Raw genomic sequence first — 17159 nt, 5'->3', positions numbered from 1 at the left:
AATCTATCATGGATCCTTTTTGTGGAGCCTACATGGAGAAGTTAAGGGACAAAAATAGGAGAAAAGAAAGAGAGAGAGAGAGAGAGAAGAGAGAGAGAGAGGAGTGAGAGTGTGTTGTGATGATGGTATTGTGGCTGTCACTTTTAGAGAAAATCAAAAGAGATAGAGAGAAAGTAAGAGAGAAGAGAGAAGAGAGAAATGCAAGAGATTGGTGTGAAAATAATGAAATGGACATTTTTATATATAAAAAAAAAAAAAATGTAAAAAAGAGCACTAAAATGTGATTTCAATACACTTTTTTTTTATGGGAGTTTTATATTTACACTCTAAAAATATATAAAGACATCCACTAATTATTATTTTTTTTAATTATTTTAACATTTTTTCTCAATGGTTTTTTTTACCTTCCTTAATTTTTTTTGTTAATATTAATAATTTTATTTTATCTTGTTTCCACAATTAATTTTTTTTTTACTTTAACAAGTTTTTATATATATTTTTTTGTTTTAATTTTTTCTTTTAAATGTTTAATATATATATATTATTTATATATATTTTTTAGAAGAAAAAAAAAGAAAAATATGAACATAAATTGAGAAAAAATAATATTTATATTAATTTTTAATAAAATATATAGTTGAGTGCTAATATGATGACTTTTTTCTTTAATTAGAAGCCCTTATTATTCATAGAAACTCAAATTTCCATATTTACATTGGACGTGTCTTCCCCTTACTTACATCCTCCTCAACCTTGGTTAAAAAAGTTGAAATTCTGCGCCAAAAACCCCTAAAGCCTAAAACCTGACCTGAATGTTAGAACACCAAGATGAAAATGTTCTTCGCTTACTCGACCAAATTTTTCAGAGCCAAAAAGTGCGAAAGCTTCATAATTAAACCCATCCAATTGATCATCTACAGACCCATGTCGCAGTCTACCTCCATACCCAAAAAGTTGCAGAGGGTCCGAGACCATGGCTTCGATAACTACATGGAAGTGGAGAAGAAGACCCGGAAGGTCCTCAAGTCTCAGGCCCTCATTCTCGCCCAACCCAATCAAACTCTTCCAGTCTCACGCCTCGACATCCTCGCTCGTCACCTCGGCTTCAAACAAGACGAAGTTGGTGCTTTCCTACTCAAATTCCCCCACGTTTTCGAGATTTACGAACACCCTGTTCAACGAGTTCTATATTGTCGCTTAACCCGCAAAGCCCATCTCCAGATTGAGCTGGAAAAGCATGCCCTTCATGCCCAAATCCCTGAAGCCGTGACCCGACTCCGAAAGCTTTTGATGATGTCCAACGCCGCCCGCCTTCGGCTCGAGCACATCCGCATTGCGCGGGTGGAATTCGGGTTGCCCGACGATTTCGAGTACTCGGTAATTCTCAAGTACCCCCAGTATTTTCGATTAATCGATGCTGAAGAAACTAGGAATAAGTATATTGAGTGTGTTGAAAAAGACTCGAGTTTGATGGTATGTGATATAGAGAAACTTAGGGAGAAGGAGTATAGAGATAAAGGAGCTAATGCTGAGGATATAAGGTTTTCATTTATTGTGAATTTTCCACCTGGTTTTAAGATTGGCAAGTATTATAGGATTGCTGTGTGGAAATGGCAGAGGGTTCCTTATTGGTCACCGTATGAGGATATTTCTGGTTATGATTTGAGGTCAATTGAGGCTCAGAAGCGAATGGAGAAGAGGGCAGTTGCCACAATTCATGAACTGTTGACTTTGACTGTTGAGAAGAAGATTACATTAGAGAGGATTGCTCATTTTAGGATGGCAATGAGTTTGCCTAAGAAGTTGAAAGAATTTCTTCTTCAACATCAGGGTATATTTTACATTTCGACTCGAGGGAATTATGGGAAGATTCATACGGTTTTTCTTAGGGAGGCCTACAAGAAGGGGGAATTGATAGAGCCAAATAATTTGTATTTGGCGAGGAGAAAGTTGGCTGAATTGGTTTTGTTGAGCCCTAGGAATGCAAAAGTCGATAGGGAATTGGTTAACTTCCGGAGAGGAAGGGAGAATGATCATGAGGTGAGAGGCTTTGGAAGAGACTACGTGGATGATGGTGGAACAGATTTTGAAGGCGGGGAGAATAATGTGCATTGTAGGGAGCCATAGAGGGATTTGGGTTTGGGTAGTGACTTTGGTTATGATGATCACAAGGCCAATGAATTTGTGGATTTGGAGCATGTGGATTTAACTGAAGCTAAGTTTGTGAATTTTAGAAGTGGGAAGTATGTTGTTCGTTGCGGGGAACGAAAGATTGAGTTAATTTTGGCTCGGATTATAGTAAAAAACATAAATGAGGCTGAGTAATTTGCGGATGCAAAGCATGTGGGATCAACTGAGTGACTTGAAACAATTATGATTTGATTTGAGATTTTGTAGGTGGATAGAAAGAATGAAATGAATTCACATTTGGTTGATGATTTCGATTCTGTTTTACTGATGAAGATGATGAGGTTGACGGATATGTGGATGCTAAATATGTGGTTTCAACTTGGTGACTTAAATGATAATATCTATATAAATATATGCCTCTTTTGGATAATGTTGTGGATCTTAATATTTGTAATTATTTTCTGAATTTGAAGAGCTGTGATCATTTGGAAATGTGATCTGGGTTGCCAAATGGTAGAAGATAGCTTATATGAAGAGCAATTGTTTAGAAAATCTCGTATCATCCTAGAGCACATGGTCCTAACCAAAAAATAAAAGTAAAACTCCCCAGTTAATAAATATTTAGTGCCAACATGTAGAAAGCAAGACAGAAATCATAAGACTGCAGATTCCAGCAACTAACCAGGATGATTTTGATAAGAGCAAGAAGAAACTTCCTGATTTTGATAGGGTCCCGGTGCATTCCGTCAACTTCACTTGTTGGTTTCTCAACATGCTCCCTGAGTGTTGTTTCTTATGAAAACTCGGTGTAAGTATTGATATGTCAAAATTTTCCTTTTCTTAACGTTGCAGCCATTGTTTGGATGGCTTGAGGATTGGTCTTGGTGGTAGCTTTATGTTACTTTGGGTTTGATGTAACTATTCTCTCATTTTCAATTAACCACAGGGAATAGTTATATTGCTTATGACACGGACCTAAATGGTACTTTATTGGGTTTTGTGGTGCTCTTGTAACTTCTAATAGACATTTCACTTGTACTCTATTTGAAAGTCTATGATATCTATAAATTAGGAGGCTCCCTGTGACCTGGTAGATGATAATTAACTTTTATTGTTTACATCCTTGACATATAACGGAGCTTGTACACTTGATCCAATAATTGTATTGGTAAACAATGTTGTCAAAAGAAGACTTTATTTGACTTTTGATGATGACCACTGAGTTGTGATTTTTTTTAATACTATTGAGACGACACGAGTGGACAATGTTTACATTTATAATAGATCAATACACGAATTATTAGCACTTCCAAAACCCTACATGTCTATTTCTTCATGTGATTTGAAGTGTGAAATTTTTAAAAATTAGAAATATTTACATTTAGGTTAATATGTATACTATTTAGTGTCTTTCAAGATGTAAGAGTTGAAAATAATTAGTCACATTGTTTTGTTGGTTATGAATAAGCTGCAAATTTGAACATTTTACTATCAATATATGGAATCTGATCGTCAATACATTAGCTTTGTAGTTATTTTAAAAAACAAATTGTTATATTACATGGGATAAGGATGTGAGGAGTGAGAGGTAGATTCTTCATTCTTCCTCTAAGTTGTAGTAAAAAAGTAAAGTGATGAATTTTTCTTCAACTATCTCATAAAACAATTAAACATGTCCATAAAGTCAATAAATATTTGTGCACTTTCATAAAAATAAAAGGGTTTTAGCATGATAGCCCCTTAAATTATTCGTAATTTAGCTAATTAGTCTATGAACTCTTAGATGTTGCAATTAAGTCCTTAAACTTATTAAGTGGTAGCAATTAAGCCCCTGATATGTGATTTTTTAAATAATTTTTGATGAATTTTTTTGCATGATATTGCCAAAGTGAAAAAATGGATATCTTGAATTCATCATTTTGATTATGATGCTATAGTTTGATATGCATAAATTTTAATTTTCAATTGTTTGTTTTTTTAGAGAGAGAAATAGAGAAGAGAGAAAGATTATGATGTTAATTTATTTGGGAAATATATTTTATATTTTTACCACTTTGGTAATGCTATGCAGTTTTTTTCCATAAAAAGTTAGTTAAAAAAAGTCATCGTGGGACTTAATTGTTGTTTAATGAGTTTAGAGATTTGATTGCTACATTTAATAGTGTAGGAACCAGTTTGTTAATTCACGTATAGTTCATAGGGCAAACATATAAAAACTCATAATAAAAATAATATATGTTAAAAGAGAAATCTTAGAATGTAATATACTCATATAAAGAATGGAAATAGTAAAATAAACCAACTACTCAAAATACCAAATTATACAAAGTACTTCATATTGTATATAAAAGTATAATTTCAACAACATAATAGTGGAATATACTTATTTGGTACTATGTTTTAACGAAATAGAATGTTGATACTTTCTGTTTTCAATAATGTTCATTAGGTACTTTGTAATTTAAAATTATACATACTTTGGTACTCCGGACTCAAATTTTATCACAAATTACAAAGTACCAAATATGTATATGTCCATGAATAAAAATGTACAGTTTTAAATTGATTTTTAAACTACAGGGTACCTAATAGCCATCATCAATAACATAGGGTAACGAAGTATGAATGATTTTAAATTATATGGTACTTGCTAATCATTATCGAGAACAAAGATACCAAAGTTGTATTTCATTAAAACACAAGGTACCAAATGAGTATTGTTAATGCTCGAGTTTCTCTAGCTATAAATATAATGGAAAGATGGTAGATGAAGAAAACAAATGAGGCAAACTTTGAGGAAGTTATTTTTCAAGTGAAAGAAGGAGAGAATGAAAATATTATTATCCACCCTTTCTGCTTAAACTCTACTTTCGACTCCATTTCCTTCTCGTCTCCACTTCAATTTATAGAATTGTGATGGGTAAAATTATATTCAAGGTCATTACAATGTACAATAAATAAAACAAAAAGAAGTATATTTGGTCCACTAGTTTTTAAGATGTATTAAAGGCTTTGTGGCAGTGTGCCACAGAAAGATGTGTCAGAAGCATACTCTTGAGGAAGAGGAGTGTCAGCAGGATTTCGGGGACTTTACCATTCACTTTTTCTAGTGGGGAACATCATCCTCTTCTTGGGACTATTCTGCTATTGGACTATTTTAGTGACGAGGAAAACCTTTTAACGATTGGGCTTCTCGCTGGGAGCCCTTCTTGTGGGCCATCTTTTTGCAACAACCTCTCGCTCTTAAGCTTTTAGGACAATGCTTTTTTTGTTTTATCAGAGAGAGCGAGGACTTACGTGACTACTTCATGATCCATGTATGTAACGCCTTGGTTACCCCAGAACAGTTACGGTGATCGGTGAAACGGAAATTTGACTCGTTACCCGAGTCCTTTGGTTAAAAACGTGTTCTAAGTATTATTAACAGGTTAAGGTGAAAACAATAAAGAGAAGATGATATATTTTATTAAGTATATAAACTGCTCATGAGCCTGTTAAAACATTTACAAGTTGTTCATTATACAAAATGGCCACTACTGTTTCAAAATATACGACCCCGCTGGCCTAAGCGGCAAAAATAGGGTAAGCCCCCTAGCTCCTCTGAGAACTCCTTGGATGTGGTGGTCAAGCGGCCGCATATGTACACACCACCACTTAAGCTCTCCACTCAAGGCTGGGTGAGCTTTTCTTTCCCTTTACCTGCACCACATAGCACCCATGAGCCAAGGCTCAACAAGAAAACACAATATAGCATGATATAATATCAACAATGATCATAATAATCATTCAAGACACTCAGTCCAAAACAAATAGGTGACAATTGCTAAAGTCACTAAGATGGGGACAGTTCCCTTTAGCCTTGTGACGATAGGGTCACCGGGGCTTAACAGGTAAGTGAACCTTTCATTAGCTTAACCAGGATAGGTGCATGGTGACTGGTCACCAACATAACCTTCCACATGACCATAGAGTCATAACCTTGGAACATCTTTCCCTAGCCATGTGACAAGCAGTCACCTAGGCCTTATGCCCTGGCTCTTAGTAACTAGTCTTAGACTAGCCAAGCGCTATAAGTTCATCGACCTTAGGGTCGGTCCAGTGTTAATGCCTTAGAGCCATTCAACATTGATATCGATTAGATTTAATCTTCATCCGGCCCTGCGTTCAGGACGCTTATGCCGTTTCTGACTCTTAGGTCAGTGTCCCTGACTAGTCAGTGCCATATACAAGTAATCAACATTCACTAGCATTTAATATGCAATCCATGTCCACATTCATCAACCAACATGCCTCAATAACAATCATGCATGTCATATATACACTGGGTGTAGTTTCCTTACCTCAGGTTCGAGCGAGAAATATAATAAGGACGACCCCTGAGAACGATCGATCTTTTGGTTCCTTAGCGGTTACCTAATCACAACCAATTATAACTTCCATTAATGAGAATCAACATGGATAGGGTCTTAACCTAAGCACCAGTCTCGGGACCTCGAAACATGCCCACACGGTGAGCAGATTCGATCCCGGGCCTTAAGGATTGAAACCCCAAGTCAAAAACCCTTAAAAACACCCAAAACAGGACTTTGAAGGAACAGGGTAGCGCTACAGCGCTGACCCCTAGCGCCCCAGCGCTATTCTCAGAACCCCCAACATGCCCATTTGCCTCCTGAGTAGCGCTGTAGCGCCCTAGGGTGGGCGCTATAGCGCTACCTCCAGACCAGAACTCCCCTGAACCGACCTTCTTTATCTCCTTCGATTCCAACGTGTTTCCCACACTTCCAATTCCCATTCTTGATGTCAAATGAACCCAAAAACCATCTCAACATATCCCAAACATCCCAACCATAGGAACCTTAGCCAAAACTCCCAACAAAACCAAGTTCTCAACCTAGAACTCACAGCTGCAAAATAGAACTACAACAGGGCAAACCAGGAAATTCTATGGTTAGAAACTTACCCAAAGCTCAGCTTATGATGCTCTTCAAGGGTGGAACACTCTCCCAAACTCCCAAGGCTTGCTTCCCAAGCTTGAATCCTCAAGAATGGTTCAAAAATCACAAAGAAGGATGAAGAAAAGAAGGTACGGGAGAAACTTCGAAACTTGCTCTGTTTTTCTCTCTTCTTTCAGCCAACAATGGTTATATCTATCCTAGGGGTGAAATGACAAAAATACCCCTAGGTCAATTTAAAGTTTCTAAAGGCTCCCAAGGGCAAAATTGGTATTTTCCACCTATCTCGTTAATCATAATTAACGCTCTCCAATTCCCTCTATTCTCAATAATCTCGAACACCAATAATTCACATCCCATTACCCTTTAACTCCTGGTAACGCTCTAATCATTAAAATCACCCCAAGACCCACCCCGAGCCCCGAACTTAAACCTGTTGTGACTAAACCGCTAATCAATAATCCAAGATCGTCTCATGCTGAATAGCTCGAACAAACCCACATCATAATGTGGTCTCAACACATATCACCGACATGCATACAAATATACAATTATACCCTCAATGGACCAAATTACCATCACACCCCTGTAATTAAAATGTGGACTCACATGCATGCATTTAACATCATATTATAATATAATTCACATATACATGCATAATATCAGTTAATGGAATAATTAAGCAAGTATGGCCCTCCCGGCCTACTAATCCCGCCATTAAACCACATTGGAGAATTCAGGGCATTACAATGTAATTCTTGTGAGATGGGAGTGAGGGTGAGTTTGTTGTGTTTTTAGTGATTAGCCATATAGTGCTTGATAAGACCCAAAATGGAGGCCCTTTCTTCATCCTGACATTTTTTGGGTATAAAAACTGCCCCGCAGTTCTACAAGACTTGACTGCATTTTGTAGAACTTGGTTTGTTCGGTTGGGGGTGATTTTCTTGCTTGGAGACTGATTGTGGTCACACACTTTTGATTGTAGCAATGAATCCTTTGTCTTCTTCATAAGGCACTTCCGAGGAGTTCCTTTTGGGGATTTTTGGAGATTCGCCTTCTAGGTTCTCGGGGGGACCTATTCAAGGCGCTGTGACTCCTTTTTGAATATTCCCCATAGTGGTCCGAGAACTCTAGATATTGGGACAAGGTGCTCGAGGAGCTCCTTTTCATAGGATTCGTGCCTACCCTTTATGTTTAATGAGTTCTTGCGAGGTATCTTTTCCTCGTCCAACCTATTTGAGAAGTTCCAGAGGTGTTTCGTATAGGCCGACATCATGTTCTTATGCCATCTTTCAGTGGCCTGTTAAGGGGGCCCATATGCACCTTGTATAGGCTGGCTGGACATCTATGTTTGGCCTTTTGGGATTCCATTTTAAGGCACCCCTAGGTCCTTGTGTGGGATTGGTTTTTGTGAGCAGATGTTCAATTATGCTACCTCGGTTTGTTGGAAGCCTCATAGTATCTGGTTCTTTATCAACTTCCCGTCTTGTGCCTTTGGGGTAACGCCTTTCTTACTCGGGTCATAGGTGAGGACTTAGTCCTTTGTTGGTTCTCACAGAGTCGATGACTTCTATCATTCTCGTGGTTCACTTTGTTGGTTCTCATAGAGTAGATGTCTTATATCATATTTGTGTCTTGGTATGCTTATTGTATGTGGCTATTGTGTTGCTTGGCCTTTTTCGGGGAGTAATTTCGGATATGATCATCATATCTGATAGGTTAATTTATTTCATGCATATAGATCCAGAAGCTATGTATCCCAGGCTGTGACAATCAGAATCCCGTGATCCGTAAGGGGAAAGACCGGTTAAAAGCTGTGCAATCCAACACCGCCTGGGGAAGGTCAAGTGTGATGATTCTAAGACTGTGTAGGTATGGGACTACACAATTGAAGATGGCTTAAATGGATTGATGGGTACTACCTATGCCAACAAGATGCATCTTATTTTCGGTAGCCCATCACTTGAGAACTCCAAAGTTAAGCGTGCTTGACTTGGAGTAATCTCAAGATGGGTGACCTCCTAGGAAGTTTTCCTAGGAAGCCTGCGAGTGAGGACAAAGCACGCTGGAAAGACTTGTGTTGGTTTGTAGGGCCAGTCGTCATTCCAGGAAGCAACCATAGTGACATGGGGCATTACAAATGGTATCAGAGCCTTGACCCGGTATCAAATCCTTAACCCAGCCAGAAGTGTGGCCGATGAGGACGTCGGACCCGTAAGTGGGGGTGATTGTGACAGTTAGAATCATCCGTAAGGGGAAAGATCGGGTAAAAGCTATGCAATCCCACACCGCCTGGGGAAGGTCAAGTGTGATGATTTCAAGACTGTGTAGTTATGGGACTACACAATTGAAGATTGCTTAAATTGATTGATGGGTACTACCTATGCCAACAAGATGCATCTTCTTTTCGGTAGCCCATCACTTGAGAACTCCAAAGTTAAGCGTGCTTGACTTGGAGTAATCTCAAGATGGGTGACCTCCTATGAAGTTTTCCCAGTAAGAGTGCGAGTAAGGACAAAGCATGATGAAAAGACTCGTGTTGGTTTGTAGGGCCAGTTGTCATTCCAGGAAGCATCCATAGTGACGTAGGGTGTTACACAGGCAGTCAACTAGACCAGGCATTGTTAATAACGGCGTTGCGGATGAAAGTCGAGGCATGAATCCTCCATCTGCCCCCCTAGGATCGACAACAGATATTTGCTGGCATGCAAGCAAGATTACAAAAGCAAGAGGAAGAGATTAGGTGGTTGATACAACGAGTTCTGATAGAGAATGTTGATCCGTATGTTTTGACGACAATGGCACCAGTTTCGGTTCAGCCTGAGGGTGGAAATAGATGGGAACTGTTGTATGAAAGATTCCAGAAGCATTGCCCTCCAGTTTTTGAAGGGAGCTTGGATATGTTCAGAGTTGAACAGTGGATGGGCATGATTAGCTCCATCATTGACTATATAGGAGCGGTAGGCAATGATTGAATGGCTTATGCCACATACATGCTGCAGGAGGATGCCTGAACGTGGTGAGAAGTTGTATCCCAGACCCAGAATGATGTTATGTTGGGTTGGGAGGAATTAAGACACTTGTTTAATGAGAGGTATTGCTGTGACGATGTTCGAATCATAAAGACCAATGCGTTTATGAATTGGGTACAAGGTAGTAAGACAATGACAGGGTATGTAAAATTGAACTCTCTCGCCTGAGGTTGGAGCTTTGCGTGTTTGGTTACTTCTTTTTCATTTGTGCTAACCCTTTTTCACCACTACTTGTGTCTTCCTTTTTTTTGTGTTAAGAGTTTCATCGCTGCTTAACGTTTAGCATCTTCTAAAATTGAACTGTCTCGCCTGAGGTTGGAGCTTAAGGCTTCGAGGAGTGACCTCATTCAGGCTAAAATAAATATGGATATGCTTGAACTGCAGGTTCAAGACCGCGAGGGTGAGCATGCTGGGGTAGTTCGTGAGAAAAACGTTGTTGAGGTCAAGCTCTCTGCTACCATTGAGGAGAAATAGCTTCTTATTTCCAAGCTAGATTCCATAGAAGTTAGTTCTCAAGCTCATAGTGAGGAAGTTGGTTCCTTGAAGGCCACAATTGCTACATTGGAGGCAAAGCTTGGCTCGCTGAAAGACACTCAGATGAAGATTGAGGATGAGGCCACAGAGAATGTTCATTTTACAGTGTGGAACATCAACTCCAACATTGATTTCTTTCACTTTGGAGAAGACGCGGTCCAACTTGTTGCTGTATGGGTTGTCAACAGGAAGCCGTCCCCTCCTAGGCGAGGCGACTAGAGAGTGGACTGATTGTTTCTGCATGTTTCAATGCCTCATGCTTTTATTTAGTCTTTCAATTTGGATGTATTTTCGTTCATTTTGTTTTGTCTGAGAGGTTTCTCCATGCCTTTTATGTTTAGCGAGGAACTTTTGTAAGTCATTTTTTTTGTGAGGACTTTTGTGAGTCCCTTTTTTTGTGAGAACTTTTGTGAGTCACTTTTTTTTTTCTTTTTTTGTGAGAACTTCCATATAAGTTCTTCTTTTGTAAAGAACTTACACTATTTCTCTTATTTTGGTGACAACTTTTGTGTGGCTGATTGTCTTTATTAAGGGTGTGTTAGCCCTTTGGGCTTTGTCCACTCCTTTTTATTTGTATAGTGGTTGTGAGGATGTATTGGCCTCCCGAGCCTTTGTTATCCTCTTTTGACATTGTATGCATGAGACTTTCTCATGCCCTTCTTTTATGAGAAATTCTTTATGTCTTCTTTGACATGATGACGATAGTCTTTTTGGTGCACCTTGAATATATTTTCTTTTGTAAGGACATGTTAGCCCTTTGGGTTTTTTCCATCCTTTTATGATTTTTTGTGTGCGCTTTAGTTTTGTTTGAGAAATGTCCTTCTTGTTATTGGGCATCATACTATTTTTACAAGCATCTTTCTTAAGACCATTTTTGGCTAGACAACTTGGTGGCCGCTCCAGGCTTATTAGTGGAAGTCCTTCTTGAGCCTATCTTTCTTAAGACCTTTTTTGGTTAGACGACTTGGTGGCCGCTCTAGGCTTACAGTGGACGTCCTTCTTGAGACCCTACACCCGTGGAGGCAGTAGCCTTTATCAAGAGGTCATCCTTGTGGAACCTTTTGACTCCCTTCATATTAATAAGGGTAGCTAATCCTTATGGATTCAAGAAATTCATTGCAAGGTTTTTTTTTCTTTTTCTATGTATCTTGCCCTAAGTGGTTGGCAAAATTTATTTCGTCGGACACTTTGCTCTTGTATGCACTTTGACAATTCCAATTGGCAATGGGTGCACACGAGTTAGATACGTGCTTGCATAAATGAGGAATGTAATACTCAAATAAGAAACATATTTCATTGATGATGGGCAGAATACAAGGGTATGCATCTGCTACATCACGAGGGCAATTGGGTGACCTCTTTGATTCATAACTACATAGGCAGGGAGGACTTATTACTATGTTATCATGTTAACTAAGGTAACCTCTTTGATTCATCGTACCAAACATTGAAACCTTACCATGTATTCCCTCCCAAGTGTGTGTGTTGTTGGGAATTACTTACGTTACATTGTAGGTCTCTTCTCCCTCACAACCATTGACATCACTAGCTTTCAGGCTTGTTGAATATTTGTAGCAGAATGTTATAACATTCTCTAGTTTCCAAAGTGTTTGTGGGTGTTTATCGGGGATGGATTAAAGCAAAGCTTCGATCTACCTATCCTCAGGTGGTAATGGCCATCTTCCATTCAGATGTACTTTAGAGCCCTTTCATAGAAGTTGCCTATGTCCTTCATTTCTCTCTTAAGATACTCCCCCACATTCTACTCTTTAGATGTACCCCTACGGTGATATACATTTTTAGCACGTTCTTAGACAACTTTCCCACTTTGGCTACCTTTGCATTGAAGCTTTGAATGCACTTTCTCAGACTTTCATTTTCACCTTGCTTTACATAAACAAGGCTCACAGTGGGTGTCGTGTAGTCATGGAAGGTGCGGTTCTGTTGAAGGAATTCCCCTTCATAAGGCGTCATGCATGGTTCTTTGAAGTGGGATGGGAGAGGTTCTGCTTGTATATCCTTCAAAAGTGGAGATTCTTCATCGAACTCATTGGCTCCTAGCCTTCCTCTTTGCACAATCACTATCTTGCTTCTAAGATCCTTCATTGTTGTGTCTAGCTCCTTCCTCCTCTTATTTAACGAGCTCAAAAGGTTTTTGGTGGACAGAGCCTGTGTTTTATTCTTCTTCATGAAAGAAGTTGTGAGAGCCTTCTCCCCCTTTACTCCATCTTCTATTTTTTGGGACATGTCTCCCTCATCCATCGGTGTCTTCTTGGAGGCAGAGGTGTTCAGACCATGTGTTTGCTCCCAATTTCTTGGCCACGTCTTTGGCATGGAACCTCCATGGTGCTCTAGACATGGGGAACTGCTCCTTGAAAGTTGGGTTCTTTTACCACCAACATGGAAGGTTATTTCCTTCCTTCCCTGTTTTTCTCTTGCGTACATGGTGAAAGGTATGTCAGACTTTGCTTGCGCCTTGCAGTTGAGTACTTGTAGTAGTTTTTTGCACTGTTTCCTCTAACTTCTGGTTTTCTAGGTGTAGCCCATCTATTTATCTCATAGGTTTGAGTTTTAATATCCTCGGTGACTTGGGAGTCTAATTCTTGTGCATTTGGATCCCCATGTATCACCATTGCCGTGGGTTCCCATGGTTTGGCAACTGTCCTAAGGGAGGTGTTGTAACACTCTCTGGCTTTTCTTTGCTCTCCTTTCAAGCTTGCAACTCCTCCCAGTGTGGGGAACTTAATGGACATGTAATAAATGGAGGTCACTGCTTTTGATTCTCTCAGGGAAGGTTCCATAATACCGCATTGAAAGTTGAGGCACAATCAACTACGATGAAATTTGACATAACACTGGTTTGCCTGGGTTGCTCTCCCATGGTGAGGGCTAACTTGATCATTGCCAAAGGTTGTACCGAGTCCCCAGTGAATCCATATACAAAGGTGCTGCATGGTTTCAGATTTCTGATGCCCAGGTGCATCTTCTCTAAGTTTGGGTGATATAAGATATCTACCAAAATACTATTTTCCACGAGGAACCGATGTATTCTCATATTGGCTAGCTGGATGGTCAACACTAGAACATTGATGTGAGGAAGTGCACGCCTCAGGAATCTTCCTCTGTGAAAGTTATCGAATCGTTTTCCCCTTTAAAGCTCTTTGGGGGTTGCTGTTCTAAGCTCATCGTGCAAGGAGGTGGGCTTTGTCGGGTTTTTCAGGTGTATCGATCTTTTCCTTTTCTTGAATCTCCACCGAATTCGGGCCTCCAAATATTGTTCTAACTTCCTCTTGTACCTCCGTGGCCCGTTCTTGAGTTTGTGGCGAGGCTAGTCTATAATGCCCTGAAATCCCTAATGCGGTTTAATGGCTGGATTAGTAGGCCGGGAGGACCATAACTGTTTAATTATGCCATTAACTGATTATATGCATGTTTATGTGAATTATATTATAATATGATGTTATATGCATGCATGTGGGTCCACATTTGATTATTAGGATGTTTTGGTAATTTAGTCTATTGAGGGCATATTTGTGTATTTTGGGTGCATATTGTGAGTTATGGATGAGATCCCATTATTATGGAGATATATTCGAACTATTCGGCATGAGATGGTTTTATATTGAAAATTAGCGGTTTTGTCATAACGGGGTCATTTATTGGGATATTGAGTAATGGGAATGTTATTTGATGATAAATTGAGAGTTATTGAGACCAGGAGGAAATTCTGGAAGTTTTGACTATAATGTCCCAGAGGGTGTTTTCGGGACCCCAAGCATTAGGTTTTATTTGAGGTTACTTAAGCTTGAAGTAGCTTGTCAGATAGAACCGTACATTAGAAAAACACTTTCTCTCTTCGTGTTAGTTCATTTTACCGTTCGAGGCATTTTTGAAGAAATCTTGAGTTTTAAGATTCGGAATCAAGCGAGGATCGAGGCATAGCGATCCTAGGAAAGATTAGAAGCTTCTTGACCGAAGGATTTGACGAGAAACAACCCAATCAAAGGTAACCTAAGTTTTAAGTTTTGAGTTTTGAGAGTTTCTAAGCTTTGAATTGGATTTTGTGAATCGTTGAGTTTTTGGTTCGTTTAAACCTCAGGATTTGATGGTTTGGATCATTGGGAAGTTTGGAAACTTTGATTTTTGGATTTGGAAGTGTTTAGGTGTGTTTTTGGAGGGTTTAGGTTGGGAGAAATCGAGTTTTAGGCTAGTTCTAGGTGGGGGGCCGCGGCCCTGTTCTTGGGCGCCGCGGCCCAAGCTTGAAGAAGTAGTTGGAGAGGTTTTAGCCTTGTTGGGCGCCGCGACCCTGAGTGTGGGATGCCGCGGCCCTTTCTCCTGGTGTGGCTTGGGGCCGTGACTCAAGGTGCTAGGGCCGCGAATCTTAGGTGGTTTTGAGCCCGTTTGAGTGTTTTGACCTCGGGAACTTAGTTTTAGGCCTCGGGATTGTACCTATTACCCGGATTAGTGGGGATTGATGTCCCGGAGGCTAGATCTTGGTTTGGGAACCTTTGTTGTTCATTTTATTGATGGTGTCCCATATTTGGTTATGACTAGGTGACCGCTAAATAGCTAAAAGTCAGATCGTTCTCAAGGGTCGTTCTTTTATTCATTCTCGCTCGAATCAAAGGTAAGAAAACTGTACCCTGTGTATATGACATGCATGATTGTTGTTGAGGCATGATGGTTGATAAATGTTGACATTTATTGCATATTAAATGCTTAGTAGAGCTTGCTTACTTGTGTATGGCACTGATTAGTCAGGGACGGCACCAGTCGCATATTACTGACCTGTGAGTCAGAAACAACATAAGCGTCCTGAACGCAGGGCCGATTAAAGATTAGATCTAATCAATATCAGTGTTGAATAACTTTGGGAGCATTGATGTTGGACCGACCCTAAGGTCGATGAAACTTATAAGCGCTTGAGTAGTCTAAGACTAGTTACTCAGAGCCAGGGCCTAAGGCCTAGGTGACTGCTTGTCACATGGCTAGGGAGCGGAATCCCATGGTTATGACTCTATGGTCATGATGTAGGTTATGTTGGTGACTAGTCATCGTGTACCTATCCTGTTTACGCTAGTGAAAGGTTCACTTATTTGTAAAGCCCCGGTGACCCTATCATCACATGGCTAGAGGGAACGGAACCCACCTTTGTGACTTTTGCAACTGTCACTCATCTGTTTTGGACTGAAAGTCCTGAATGATGATTATGATCATTGTTGATGCTATATTCATGATATATTGTGTTTTCTTGCTGGGCTTTGGCTCATGGGTGCTATGTGGTGCAGGAAAGGGAAAGAAAAGCTCACCTAGCCTTGAGTGGAGAGCTTAGGTGGTACTGTGTACATATGCGGCCGCTTGACCACCACGGCCAAGGAGTTCTCAGAGGAACTAGGTGGTTTACCTTATTTTTTTCGCTTAGGTCGGCGGGTTTGTAAATTTGAAATAGTAATGACCATTTTGAGTTGTAAATAACTTGTAAATGTTTCTGATGGGCCCATGAACATTTTTATGTATTAAATGAAATATATCATTTACTTTTGATTGGTTTTCCACCTTAGCTTGTTAATAACACCTAGAAGCACGTTTTCAACCAAAAAACTCGGGTAGCGAGTTAAATTTCCGGTTCACCGTTCATCGTAACTGTTCTGGGGTAACCAGGGCATTACAACTTGGTATCAAAGCGTGCCAAGGTTTGGGTTCCTGTAGACTGGCTGGGCATGTACAGACATCATTGAAGTCAATCTCGATTCATGGTTTGGTAACTATTTATGTGGTTATATGTATAACTGCTTAAATATAGTATATATGCTTTACCTGTATACATGAGACACCATGTTAAACTTGTGCCTTGAATATTACATCTTCAGCAACTGTGTGCTAAATAGTACTGAAATTGCTGGAACATACTTATTAGTATTGTTGATTGTGAATCATTATGTGATACATGCTAAGTGCTAAATGTTATAATCATGTATCTGCTTGTATAATTGTATGACTGTGGAATATGATAATTGTCTGCTTGTTCTTGGACCGTAAGGCGGTAAGAGGTTTAGATATTACTACATGACTGGCCGTATTGATCATTATTTCAGCAAGGTATCAGTAATAAGAATGAATCCAGGGCAGACAGATATGTCAGCTAGCCAGAGTGATCAAGACCAGAATAATAACAATCAGGGTCAAGAAAATGACCAAGGACAGATTCCACAGCCAACTCCTGTAAACTGGCAGTGGATAGTTAGCGATCTGCAGGCTACAGTGTTGAGACAGGGAGAAGATCTTCGTCTACTGAGACAACAGCAAGCACCTGCAGTGGCCAGTGTATCAGAGGCACCTCCTGTGTTGGTACCAGCAGCTGGGCAACTGCCTGAGGTTGGAAATAAATGGGAGCCTCTTTATGAAAGGTTCAGGAAGCAACAACCTTTAGTTTTTTAGGGCAGTGCAGATCCTGCCAAGGCAGAGCAGTGGATGAGTATGATTACCATAATCCTAGATTTCATGAGGGTGA

At 39.7% G+C, this 17159-nt stretch overlaps 1 protein-coding gene across 1 annotated transcript; it reads left to right on the top strand.

Moving 5' to 3' along the window:
* The first annotated feature begins 707 nt into the window (after positions 1-707).
* LOC133834768 (protein ROOT PRIMORDIUM DEFECTIVE 1) lies at positions 708-3342 on the top strand. The gene has a single exon (XM_062264502.1). The coding sequence runs from the start codon at positions 829-831 to the stop codon at positions 2125-2127; it is 1299 nt and encodes a 432-aa protein (XP_062120486.1). The 5' UTR covers positions 708-828; the 3' UTR covers positions 2128-3342.
* Positions 3343-17159: the final 13817 nt, after the last annotated feature.

Source organism: Humulus lupulus, chromosome 5 (assembly GCF_963169125.1).
Source record: "Humulus lupulus chromosome 5, drHumLupu1.1, whole genome shotgun sequence".
NCBI classification, from domain to species: domain Eukaryota; kingdom Viridiplantae; phylum Streptophyta; class Magnoliopsida; order Rosales; family Cannabaceae; genus Humulus; species Humulus lupulus.
This window is presented reverse-complemented; position numbering and strand designations above follow the sequence as displayed.

Excerpts from the sequence above, each read along its gene's own strand:
- LOC133834768 (XM_062264502.1), top strand. The coding sequence starts at position 829 with ATGAAAATGTTCTTCGCTTACTCGACCAAATTTTTCAGAGCCAAAAAG.